This window comes from Euphorbia lathyris, chromosome 1, assembly GCF_963576675.1.
Source record: "Euphorbia lathyris chromosome 1, ddEupLath1.1, whole genome shotgun sequence".
Classification (NCBI taxonomy): Eukaryota; Viridiplantae; Streptophyta; class Magnoliopsida; order Malpighiales; family Euphorbiaceae; genus Euphorbia; species Euphorbia lathyris.
Window position 1 is genome coordinate 102,050,461 of NC_088910.1, and position 13,361 is coordinate 102,063,821.

At 33.3% G+C, this 13,361-nt stretch overlaps 2 protein-coding genes across 3 annotated transcripts; both read left to right on the plus strand.

Moving 5' to 3' along the window:
* Positions 1-2,769: 2,769 nt before the first annotated feature.
* On the plus strand, positions 2,770-7,247 carry LOC136209201 (uncharacterized). 2 transcript variants are annotated; one of them, XM_066000614.1, is made up of 7 exons: positions 2,770-3,142; positions 3,345-3,407; positions 3,500-4,701; positions 6,016-6,075; positions 6,154-6,423; positions 6,533-6,774; positions 6,867-7,247. In XM_066000614.1, exons 1-7 carry the CDS (start codon positions 2,964-2,966, stop codon positions 7,122-7,124), a joined length of 2,274 nt encoding a protein of 757 aa, XP_065856686.1. In that variant the 5' UTR covers positions 2,770-2,963; the 3' UTR covers positions 7,125-7,247. The 2 variants fall into 2 exon arrangements, with proteins under 2 accessions (XP_065856686.1, XP_065856677.1); XM_066000605.1 differs by having other exon boundaries at positions 2,771-3,142; positions 6,016-6,423.
* A 4,023-nt stretch (positions 7,248-11,270) lies between these two features.
* Positions 11,271-13,361, plus strand: LOC136209214 (large ribosomal subunit protein eL34z). Its single transcript, XM_066000626.1, has 4 exons — positions 11,271-11,428; positions 11,506-11,585; positions 12,889-12,998; positions 13,076-13,361. Exons 1-4 carry the CDS (start codon positions 11,350-11,352, stop codon positions 13,164-13,166), a joined length of 360 nt encoding a protein of 119 aa, XP_065856698.1. The 5' UTR covers positions 11,271-11,349; the 3' UTR covers positions 13,167-13,361.

Sequence of the window (13,361 nt, forward strand, 5' to 3'; positions counted from 1 at the left end):
TGATGTTTAAAATAAATATATTATCTTAGATAATAATGTGCATTGGAATGTAAAAAGGCATTGTTTTTTAGCCATTATCATTATGGTTATTCATTATAAAAAAATAATATTTATGTGTAGTAATAATCTTTATGGTATGACCGTTATATATGGTATTATTGAAACAAGCACAACCAAGTTCTATTATGGATTATTTTGACATATAATGTTTACTCGGTTTTATTCTTTGGCTAAGCTCATTCTAGAGTTGGGAGCCGATGTGAAGGAATTGCTAAGTTTATTCCAATACAAATTAAAAATTCTATAACGAATCATTACAACGAACGCGATATTTGCCGACATGGCCAATACAAACAGAGTCTTCCGACACGAAGTCTGTTCCATGAATCAAGCCATTGATTCCCAATGTACATGAATACAACTTTTATACCTTATCACAATTTTTTAATGATGGACAAGGTATGACTCCACTTTGCAGTTGTTTCAGTACTTACACACAAGTACAAAGGAATCGCCAATATTGCAATCAGCGCCAAGCACTGGCATGAAAATAAAGCTCGATATGGTGAATCAAAAATAAAGCCCGATGTGGCGAATGAAAAAAAAGCCTGATGTGGCGAATGAAGATGAAGCCCATTGAATGGCGAAAATAGCGCCTAGATAAAGCCTATTGAATGTCGAATACCTTGAATAGCGAAAAGAGCGTCTAGATAAAACCTATTGAATGGAGAAAAGAGCGCCTAGATAAAGCTATTGAATAGCGAATACCTTGAAATAACAAAAAGAGCGCCTAAAATAAAGCCATACATGGTGATTGCCTAGATGGCAAAAATAATGCCAAATATGACAAATGAAAAATGAAATTTTCACAAAGTAGAGATACTTTGAAAAAATGAATGAAGCCTAGAACGACGAATACAGAACGTATGCTAGTAGTAATAAATATGGATATAAGGGTGGCCACCTATCTGTATCCTTGAATGGAAACTTAAAACATGCAAAATAGAATGGAGAATGGAAAATGAAATTTTCACAAAAACAAAGTAAAGACACTTTGAAAAATGAGTAAAGGCTAGAAAAGCAAGTGCCTAGAGTGTTAAACCCCTATAAGGGCAAATAAAGCTTAAAATGGCGAGCAAAGCCTAGAGTGGCGAATGCTCAGAATGATAGTAGAACTACATGGCTTTGATTCCCAAAAGAATTGATGAGATATGTAGGAAGCTTGATAATAAGAAATTGTCAAGTCCAAACCAAAAAAAGATGGGAAAATTACACATAAATTCATGTTTCAAAAACTATTTACAACTATGTCAAATCATAATTTTAGATTATGTCAAATTAGTAAAATTAGTACTTTTAAAATATTTTAAGGATTAGAATTTATAAATTAGAAGTTTAGAATATATTTTCTATGGTTTATGATTTATAAATTGGAGTCTAGATTTTTTAAATTATGGTATAAAATCATAATATATAGAGAATAATGACATATTAAGAATTAAGTTTGGTAATATGACTTAATTGTAATTTTGTACTTAATTATGATATTCATGTATTTGACCCAAAAAAGATTGGTATATTTTTACAACTCGAGAAGTGAGAGTTCTTTGAGTTAGACTCCCGAACGTTTTCATTAACTTATGGAACGTAAGGAGCAGGATGCTTAGAGAAGCATAAAAACTTAATGATGTGTCACATTCCTATAGGTCTGGGAGAATTATGTTTAACAAAAAAACAGAAAGACTTAATAATATGTCACATTCCTACTGGTCTGGGAGAATTATGTTTAACAAAAAAGCATTAAAATGCAAGGGACATTTAGAAGCTGGACAGTCCTAAAGAGTTTTTTTGACTTTTAGGGGTGACTTTTGATAACATCCGGATTTATTCCTTCTAGGATGAGGAATAATGATAATTAAATATGAATAACTACAAACCTGTTATTCCCTCTAGAAAAATGATTAATGATAATTAATGCATGATTAATGATATTTAATGGAGGATTGAGAACAATTAAAACTCGATAACATCAATGATATATCCCTAGGGCAAATGTCTAAAAATGTAGGAAGAGAAGGAGTCTACAACACTATGCCACGCCACCTGAATCGAACCTTGAAAGATACGCCATTTAAGCGACAGAAGTAGCTGGATAGGGAGATCCACCAACTAAAGTATATCCGCAATCGTATCTCATCTTGACAGTTTCAGGGAAGATCAAACTACAGTTTTATATCTTCTTTAAATGGGAATGAATATACTTAAATGACAATTAATAGCAATTAAGAGGAGTAATGACGTAACTGTTCAATTTGGAACATCTTTAACGTTTAAAGGTTACAAAAGAGCATATAAATACCCTAATTTGGATATGCGTTCATGCAGGAATATTCACATGGACTTTAATGACCAAGTGAATTTGGTAATTCACCATTAGATCTAGGCTTATTAGATCTAAACCGCAGGATGCTTTGAATCTCCACCTTATGATTCTAATAAACCTAGATCTAATGGTGGATGATCAAATAGTGCATGGTCATTAAGACCCATATGATCAAAACCGTTTGTTCATATATGTTGGTTAACTTCATTCAAACTCATGTCATTATCCATTTTATTATCAAATATCATACTGACTTTATTATCGGAGTGTTTCCACCAAGTCGAGGAAAGGACAAGTACATTAATTAGTGCATGCTATTTGGATGACAAATCAATATTTCTTCTATTTGCTACTAAAACTATTCCAAAACCCAAACAGCAAGCACAAGTTGAACTATTCTTGTAACCAATCATCCTTAACCGACCTATAATAATTTTCAATATGAAATAACCCATGCTTTTGAATATTCATAGGCGTAATCTTTCAATTTGAACTCTTTCTTCCTCGCACAAAAATACAAACATTACAGAGACCTTCCAACTGAATAAATTCAAATCGCTTAACGGAATCCTGAATTTTGATGCCCCTCCTCTTCTCTTCTCTTCTCTCCCCGGTCGCTGACATGTTCTTTTCTCTCCTCCACAATTCTCCTGTTTTTATCTCCTATTTTAGGTCAGATTTCTATTTCTCCCATTCAGATTATCATTCCTTTCGCATATGCTTTGATTTTGACGTCCTTTCTTATTATCTTTTCAACAGGTGATAAGTCCATTCCTTTTATATGATTTCAAACTACATATAAGTGTTTCAATGACTTCTGTGTTTTTTTCCTCTGTTTTTTGCTTCAACATGAAAAAACCTAAGTTTAATGGGTTTAATTGATGGCTTCCCGATATGGTATTTTACTTGCTTCCGTTTTCAAATTGGTGAAGATGTCTTCTGTTAATGGCTTTTTACACAGGAAATTGCTTCTCTATGCTGCTTCTTTGTGGCTCTCCCTTTCTTCTCTCTTTCAGTTCTTCAGGTATTTCAATTTCCCTTTCCCTTTCCCTTTTCCTTCTCAAACTCAATTTCGTATCTGTTTGTGATTGTTTTAGTAAATTCGTTCTAATTCAGGGTTAAAGTGAATGAAGACGCTCAAACAAACAATTCAATTTGTACAGAAGAAGAAACTGTAGAGGAGAAGCTAGAACTATATTCGGATTGCTTGGAAGAAGAAGAAGAAGCCGAGGGTAAGGGGACACAATTTGGTCTCAGTGAATTTAATTGCACAGGAGAAAATAATGTTTTGATCGAAGAAGAGTCACCAAAGTTCTTTTTCAAATTTGAGTATCAGATTCCCAGAGACAACTATGAGCCAATTGTTTCAGATTCTGTGTCCTCTGCAACCACCAGTAAGTATGAGGAAGATTCTAATCTCTTTGTGGAGGAGGATTTTAGCTTTAGATTTAAAGAATTATCTGATAGTTGTATAGGCACAAATGAGATTTTTGTTGAAGAGAAAGTAGAATCAGAACCTATACTTGATGAGGGAAAAGACAAATCTGCAGATAGTTCATCTAAAGAAGAGGTGGAAGAGAAGCTTGAGTCTGAAATATGTATTGATGAAAAGCCTATTTCAGGGAAGGCAATTGCAGATGATTATGAGAAAAATGTGTGGATTGATCAACAATTTTGGGGGAAAATTGGTCAGTGTTCATCAGAGAAGGACTTGATTACATCTGATTCAGATTCTGATTCGGATACGGATTCTATTACTTCAAGTCATGAGCTGTTTAGTCGAGCAGTAGCTTCATCCAGCGACAGCTTTTTATCAGAAAAAGATTTCGAAGAAGCATTCAAGTTCATCCATTTAAGGAACTCTGAAGATATGGAATTTGAGGATATGAATTCACAGAATTGGAATTGTGGATATGAAGCAGACGATATAGAAGAGGCAGATAGTGAAATACTCGAAGAGCTTGACAATCTAGAGGAGTCAAATATAGAGAATCCAAACAATGAAAATTCAGAAAACTTGGATGAGAAAAAACAGGATGATGAGGATGAGGATCCAAATGGATTAGAAATTTTATGGGAACATCAGGAATTGATAGAGCAATTGAAAATGGAGCTGAAAAAGGTGAGAGCAACTGGTTTACCAACAATTTTAGAAGATGATGAATCCCCAAAAATAATGGAAGATTTAAAGCCATGGAAGATTGATGATAAGTTCCAGCATGAAGATAGAATGGGGGAGCTTCATAAATTCTACAGGAGTTACAGAGAACGAATGAGAAAATTTGATATCTTCAATTACCAGAAGATGTATGCAATTGGTAAGTTCATTCATTCATTCATTTAAATTCCTTATTTTTGAAGTCTTTTAGTAGAAGTTAGGGTTAAGGACCCACTAAATCTAATTTGGTTTGGTTGAACACAAGTCTGAAGGTTTTTGTTGAGTATGAGTAATAATTACACGAAAGTAGGAGATACATTTTCAACTATGTTGACCAACTTTTCTTCATATATACATTACAATTTTACACGCCCAAAACTACTACCTTTCTCCTTTACGTATGGAAATCATTTTTCTTTTACCACATCTTTATCAATCTCATGTGTTTAAGCATTTACTTAAGTCAAAAAGTATCTTGACTTTCTTTGTCATTTTTGGTAGATTGAATGCCGGAACTTTTATTTTTTTCGCATTAAGCCTTTGATGATTATTAAACAACGCTCTCTTTCTATTAACTAATTTAAAGTATGTTTAATATGAATAAATGATCAAATGTCTTATATGTTGAAATAAAAAATTAGGAGGCTCAGTCCACTAATATTGGAATAATTAAAGAATTCATGATGTTTTTGCCTTTACTTAAAATTCATTTAGACATGTGCTTGTTATTAAAACCTTAGATTTAGTTGAAGGTCTACAGTATTAATCTTAATTTAATGCCATTGTAGCTACCTTTTAGCTTTCATTTAATAATTTATATTAATATAGAGGACTTTACCTAAATCTCAATTTTCTTATGCATCTCTAAAATAAGCTTACAATGATCTAGGTAAGGTTTATAGTGGTCCAGCTTTAAGTTTATAAATGTTAGGTATGCATTTTATTAATGCATTTTATTAATTATATACTATTCTTATGTATTTGGTACGAATGAAGGATTTAATTATTTAGCTTTTTAACTTGACACGTATAGCATAGCTCAATTGGTACACCTCTAGTTTTAGACCTGAAATGTTGTGGATTCGGATCCATCCTCTTACATAAAATATATATAAAAAAATGGCTCGTGGTTAATTTGTCCCAAGTAAAATAGTTTTGATCCGAAAATGAACACCTGATCAGAAATTATATATTGATAACATGTTATTTTTGGACTAATATAATAAGAAATTTCAAGTTATGAACTAAATTGATATTCAAAGTTGATTTGGGTGGGAGCCAAATTATCCTAATTGATAGACATGTGGAGGTTTTCTTTTTGGGCAAAAATCACATTGAGATATGGTTTTGATTTTGATGGATGAGAAGCTGATATTTCATTTTAACATATTAAGTCCCTCATCTTTTAGCTTTTAACATATTAAGTCATTATATATGTGATTTTTACGAATATGTATATACATTTTCTATATAGGGCTTCTTCAATCAAAGGATCCATTGAAATCAATGAATTGGAGTAATAAAGACTCATCAGGTAAAGCATTAACGTCACTGCTTTCATTAGGAAAGCGAAAGAAGTGCAGTAACGATCCAACGGAGAATTTCATTGCAGAATTACATAGCGATTTGGAAATGGTTTATGTTGCTCAAATGTGCCTTTCCTGGGAAATCCTTCACTGGCAGTACCAAAAATCACTTGAAATTTGGGATTCTGATCCTTCTGGAATTCGCCGATTCAATGAAGTTGCTGGTGAATTTCAACAATTTCAAGTTCATCTGCAGAGATTTATAGAGAATGAACCTTTTGAAGGTCCGAGAATACAAAACTATGTCAAGAACCGATGCGTCTTGCGTAATCTTCTTCAGGTTCCTGTCATAAGAGGTACTTGAATAATTTTCTCTATTCTGTTCAACTGTTCGTATTTATTGTTTGTTGTTCATCGGAATTTCAACAGTGTTATTGACTGATAGAAAGTTGAATGATTTTGCAGAAGACAATATGAGGGATAAGAAGGGAAGATTAAGAAATAGAAGAGAAAGTGATAATAATGCAATTAGAAGCGATACACTAGTAGAAATCCTGGAAGAATCGATAAGAATTTTCTGGAGATTCGTTCGTGCTGATAAAGATTCGCATAATGTGATTCAAAGAAGTCGAAAAGGAACTCAAATTCAACCTCAAGATCCTGCAGAAGTCGAGCTTCTGATGGAAGTGAGAACAAGTCTGCTAAAGGTTAGCATTTCCCCTTTCTTTCGTCGGTAATTTCATTATATTATATAGAATCTGCCGCGGATTTGACAATACGACAAATTTCCGTAATGCAGAGGGAGAAGAAGCTTAAAGAAGTATTGAGAAGTGGAAGCTGCATATTGAGGAAATTTCAGAAACAGAAAAAAGAGAGCATTTCAGATGAATTTATTTACTTCTTCTCTCAAGTAGATATGAAGTTGGTGTCAAGGGTGCTAAATATGTCGAAAGTGACCGTAGATCAACTAATATGGTGTCGCAGCAAATTGAATAACATAAATTTTGTTAGGAGGAAGATAAATATAGAGCCATCTTTTTTGCTTTTTCCTTGCTAATTTCTCTGTATATATCTTAATTCATCCCATATGGCATAGTTTTACCAAAGAAAATGAGCTAGTTGTATTTACGAGATCAAATCACAGTGTTATGTTAGTGCAATACCATTCAACTTATAATTATGAATGAGCTAATTAGAAACCGATTCTTAAATTATAACCAATATATATTTTGGTGGTGTTTGGTATACCATAATGGAATGCAGTAAAGTAAGTTTTGGAAAATAAATATTTGGGTCATGTATAATTTGTTTATAATTTGAATGGATTGGATTAGGTTGTATAGGTAATTAAGGTTGGTTTGTTTGTCATCATTACAATCTACAAATAGATGACTAAACCAATGTAATTCTAATCCTCAAATATAAGATGCAAGAGAGGCAAAAGTTTCCTCCTCCCCTTTTGTTATGCTTTCTCTCTCATATGCATTTAGTTCGTAGAATCATCATTTGTACTCCTGAACAATTTCAGTGTAGGATTTGTGTGATTAGTAATATGAGGTTACAGTTCGATTTCTTCCATTGCCATAACTCAGTGGCAAATTACGTTATAAGTACTCGATAAATTGTATTTATATTTAGATTGATTTGTGAATAATCTCTCCATAAGTATGTGTTTTTGGATATATTCTTACTTTGGAACACGTGAAATTGTGTTTACAATTGTGAAAGACATTGCTTGTGAGCACTAACTTTTTCGAACTATATAATGTTTTTTTTTTGTTAACTTTGAGTTGTAGGTTTGATTCGGTGATTTTTCCGTTTCCAAATGTCGAAGTCAAAGCTTAAGGAGACGAGTCAAAGAGTCTGCTTTTTAGAACCGGTCTGCTTTGTCTAAGGCATGTAAGGACGATCAAACTTATTCCTAAAATTAAAAATATCTATTAGCACATGTTAAATACGTGACACATCATCAAATATCCCCTATATAATAAGGATGACCGACCTTGTCTTATGCATTCTAGAGCCAATCGACTCTGCTGTATAGAATGCATCATACTTTCAAACCATATTTTGAATTTTTTATTAGTCGTATCCCAATCCCTCTATATAAGCCATTTGGTGTTTCTAGAGTAAAAAGAGATCTAGTCATTTGTTGTTTAACAAATTTTGAGGTTACAAAAGCATTTGAGAACTTCTCTCTCTTGTCCTTAAGTTTTTAGAGTGAGAATGTAAGAATCCTTGAGTTTTTGAGTTTATAGGTTTAAATCAGTCCCAAATCAGTAGAAAAGAGTTATAGAACACTTCCAACACACTCACTAAACTTTAAAGCTTCCATAGCTTTTAAGGTAGTGTACATCATGTTGAATCACCTAAAAACTTCTTAATTTGTTTTCAAGAGCTTTGATTAAATATTTAGAGGTGAAAAGTGCCAAATCAGACTCTACATACACTTTCAATACATGTAACAAAGGTAATAAACTGACAGACCTAAGTATCTTATGTAAATTCATGTTTTAAGTTGTTCCGTAAACTTATATATACATATACATATTTATAATGTAGATTCTAATTAAATATTAATCCAATTAATATATAATCAAACTTTAATCTATATTAATATGTCAATAAAACATATATATATATATATATATATATATATATATATATATATATAAAACCGGCATACAAATATATAATTAATTATAAACTAATAGATCTATAGTTTATCCAATAAAATTATAATCTCTGATTATGTTAACCAAACCCCCACTGATTTGGGCTTTTTCTCGAGCATAACTTTAATCCAATTAAACCAATCTCTAGCCCATACCTCGTTGTAATTAATAGCTCTGGAATTAATATAACTATTATATTTATTTCGAGCTTACTCTAACTTGATTTGGTCAAACTTTCTATGCTTGCAATCCTATAGGTTCATTCAGACCTAGTAGTGAGTTTGAATCCATCATTCGGCTCACAAATAATAAGTGTTACTATAACAAAACACTATAATTACCTAGACTGAATGAGTATCTCATACGAACATAATAAGAACCTAATAGAAACCTTATGGGCTCCTTTGCTAACATATATCGATGTTTAACATTAGGCACCTCCTGTCACCCTCATTCGTTGCTAAAACATTTTTTTATTCTCCGCGAACTGATAAGCTTCAAATGAGCAGTAACCATACTACCTCATTTGGGTACAGTTGTACACTTCCCAGCTTCACCAATCAAGTGGCATGTGATATCCTCTCGCACATTGGAGAGTAGTAATTCTTTCACTTCACTCATGGTTCCTCAATATGATTCAGAACATCCCGATTAACCCATACTTGGCACCTAATTACAGGCTCGTTAGATAACAATAAAAGTATGATGTATCTCATCTAGGTCACATAGTAACTTTGGGTATAAGGAGTCCACTATAAGCATTATATAAGATACACCTATGACACATGACCATGTGGTGTTTCTCATAAGTGGACCGATCTAATGCTTACTATTTGATAATGCCATATCCCTTTGGTTTGATATCCCATGTTTGTGCCTGATGAAATACCATCCCAACCAAGGCACATACTAGTATTGAGTTCATTATCATTCCACGATAACAATAGACAAATGATGCTTTGATATAATATCTAACCGCATCATGGTTTCATTTTTATAGGTCATGGACGCTCCAAACATATGCAGATCACCATATTAGGATACTCTATTAAGTTGATTTGCACAAGTAAACAACATAATATATTATTGCCTCTGATTAATGATAAAATGACAAAAACAATGTATTGGGACTATAGCATACACTAAAAATGTCCCACTTGCACTAGTCTCAACTATGCATGGGTTTAATTCCTTTAGATCTAATTTGACACTCATATTGAATTTGTGACATTATCTTCAGACATAATCCTTTTAATCTTTGCAACCATCCATTCGACTATCTCTTGAATGAGATTGAATATTCTGAGTATTTATTTGGCCTGATTGTGTGATCGAGGCGTTTTAGCATGTGTGATGGTCCTATTTTTTTTTTATCATAGAAGAGGTATACTATGTCTAGGGTAGTTGTAGCTATTCTAACTTAGTAATGAACTTCTAGATCTAAACATCCTATTTTGTTTCATCTTATGCAGCAATATGCTCTCTGTGATAGAATCTGCAATTGTGTCCTGCTCATAACCTTTTCAGCTGACACTTCCTCCATTTAAAACAAACACGCTTTCTGACTGCGATCAACGTCAGATTCAGAACCAACATCGGTGTAATAACTTACAACGAGCTCTTCCTAATCAACGTATACTTAGAAAGTTTTCTACAGTCCTTCTCAAGTACTAAAGGGTAGTTACTAAAGCCATTGTAACATACTCCCTTCGTCCATAAGTCGTTTTAGAAATTTAATTTTTTTCTAAATTGTAAGTCGTTTTGGTTTTCTAAGAATTTTTAGTTTAGTTTTTTGATCCAATCATTAAATATTTTGTCTTAATCTATGTGTTTTTGAACATTCCAATCTATGAAGCACCAATACTTCCCGGAGGTCACCGTACGCGTATCCGATACTCCGGGTGCGAGGATTTGGCGAGATACGTACGGGACACGCCTGGGAAGTATCCCTTTTTTTAAAGAGGGGACACACGGGGACACGTCAGAGATACTTTAGGGGTTTTGTAAAAAAACTTTGAAAATATAAGGGTTCTTTTTTAAAAAACTCAGAAAATATAAGGATTAAAATGAAATAATCCCAGGATTACTAGTATATACAGGCACGAAATCGATTGAACCCTAAACTAAAATTGAAAATCTTTCCTGTATTTTTTTTATGAATTAATGACTTACTAGTTAATATTATAGATGTTAATTTATGGTTTTATAATGACTTGAGAGTATTATTTGTGTTTTTATGACTTATTACTTAATATTCCGATGTAATTTTTGTTTGGTTGATAATTTGTTAAAAATCCCTGAATCTTCCATGTAAATTTCCATATTCCATGATGAAAAATGTGAAGAAGTGGGATGGTCCATAAGACTACTCTACTCGGCCCATTTACATTTGGACAGAACCTCGAATATCAGACTTCACTAGTTGAAACACGTTTTATGCAGTAGCAACCGTAGATCAAAAGTACCTCGAATATCAGCCTTCAGATCTAGGGTTCTATCAAACTAAACCCTATTTAATCACTTCCTCTGCTGTCCCCTTATTTTTGTTGTCCGCCTGTATCTCCTTCTCGCACTTGCCTAGACTAGAGAGGATACGAATAAGCGAAAATGGTTCAGCGACTAACCTATCGCTCCAGGCATAGTTATGCCACCAAATCTAACCAGCACCGGATCGTCAAGACCCCTGGTATTTTTATTTTATATCTTGTTTTCTGATTTAGAGCTTATGATGAACTGGATTTGATGATTGTTTTTTGTATAAAGGTGGGAAATTGGTGTATCAGACCACCAAAAAGAGGGCAAGCGGACCTAAATGTCCTGTTACTGGAAAGAGGATTCAAGGGGTACGTTTTTCATGACCTGATATGAGCTCTGTTACTTGGGTTTTATGATTCCTCACGGCTTATTTGTGGATTTATCTACACATTAATGTGGACATCTTCGTTCTTTTTTCCCCTTTTGTGAAGTATTAGCATATTGTTTATATTTTCAAATCTATCAACTGGTTAGTGATGTACGTTTGAGATCTTTGATAAAAAGAATTGTCATGTTGACATGTCTTTGCGAAATGATGTTTTGATTGTTTTTTAGAATGCTATGCTAGGTGTTCTTTAGCTACATTTTCAACCGAATTGAAATTTGGATTCAAGGGTAAGGATTTGATGCTGCGGGATAGTCTAAGTTTGATCTGGTTCTAGATCTCTTTCCTCTCAACTTTTAAGCATTAAATTGTATGGAGAAAATCAGTGTTTGGCCTCCAAAGTTGAGATTTGCCTAATCTTTATAGAATAAAAAACTTGCTAGTTCTTGAATATCGTAGAGGGTAATAACTGATGTTTAATGATCAACATGCTTACTTGAGATTTGTGGCAAGTTAATTTTTAACTGATGAAAAAAGGATTTTGCTGAATAACATGCACATTCAGTACACTGTATGAAGTACTGGTCATGGATATTGGATGTAGTTTTGGCTAACATTATGCACTCGAATTTTTTTAATAGTTTGCCTGAATGCACAAGTCTTGTTTCTTTGGAAGATGCTGCTTCATTTTACAATGAAGGAAATTTAATGTGGGTACTTATATTAATAATAGTGACACGGGGAATAAAGTTTTGATTAGGAAGTTTTGACTCAAACAGGGGAGCCCTAATAGTAGCAGGGAAATGAGTGTATAATTATAGAATCCAAGTTTTGAATTTGTATTGGCTGTGCTGTTGCATGTACAAGATATTGAGATTGTTATATATTTCATTATTTAAAATGTCAGGATACATATGTTCCACTTAGACTTTTGAGATTTCTTTTTATTCTTCCCTTTAATGACGACCAGCACGTTTCTCACTTGGGTCTTTTGATATATTCTCAGTCAGTATGCTATATATGGAATTTTTGTTTTTCACTTGAACTTTTGTTTCTGCTAAGTCGATGTATTGTGATATTTTGCGTGATAATTAATCTGCTTTACAGAGGGTTAATTTTATGTAATTCAAATATGCCAGCACCTGCAAGTTCCTATACTTTCAGATAGATTGAGTTCTTCTTGTGCTACCTACTTTTTGAGTAAAGTTTGCCCAATTGAGCATCATGCTAAAGTTATTACAGAGCCTGATCTGGTTTGTGTTTCTTTTTGTCCCTGATATTTGCAGATTCCTCACCTGAGACCTGCTGAATACAAGAGATCAAGGTTGTCCAGGAACCGACGCACAGTCAACCGTGCCTACGGTGGTGTGCTGTCTGGTGGTGCTGTTAGAGAGAGGTAGATAATGGACTTTGTAATGCTTGTTTCTATGTGATATTGACAAGTAATTTAAATGAATATTTTCATCTTTACAGGATCATTCGAGCCTTCTTGGTGGAGGAGCAGAAAATTGTGAAGAAGGTGTTGAAGATACAGAAGGCAAAGGAAAAGGTTTCAAAGAGTTAGAAGGGGGTATGGTGCAGAGGAATTTTGGTTTTGATTGATCCCAGCGAATTGGATGATTTTGTTTGATGTTGAATACTTGTTTGTTCACTTTTTACTAGAATGAATTCATGGTCAATTAGTTGTTGTGTTATAATTTGTGCTTCTACTAAACAACTCCTCTATTGCAATGTGCAAGTTGTGATTTTGCAGATTTAA

Excerpts from the sequence above, each read along its gene's own strand:
- LOC136209201 (XM_066000605.1), top strand. The coding sequence starts at position 2,964 with ATGCCCCTCCTCTTCTCTTCTCTTCTCTCCCCGGTCGCTGACATGTTC. Across the intron at positions 4,702-6,015 it reads CCAGAAGATGTATGCAATTG|GGCTTCTTCAATCAAAGGAT; the intron begins GTAAGTTCATTC and ends TTTTCTATATAG. Across the intron at positions 6,424-6,532 it reads TCAGGTTCCTGTCATAAGAG|AAGACAATATGAGGGATAAG; the intron begins GTACTTGAATAA and ends ATGATTTTGCAG.
- LOC136209214 (XM_066000626.1), top strand. The coding sequence starts at position 11,350 with ATGGTTCAGCGACTAACCTATCGCTCCAGGCATAGTTATGCCACCAAA. Across the intron at positions 11,429-11,505 it reads CCGGATCGTCAAGACCCCTG|GTGGGAAATTGGTGTATCAG; the intron begins GTATTTTTATTT and ends TTTTGTATAAAG. Across the intron at positions 11,586-12,888 it reads CTGGAAAGAGGATTCAAGGG|ATTCCTCACCTGAGACCTGC; the intron begins GTACGTTTTTCA and ends TGATATTTGCAG.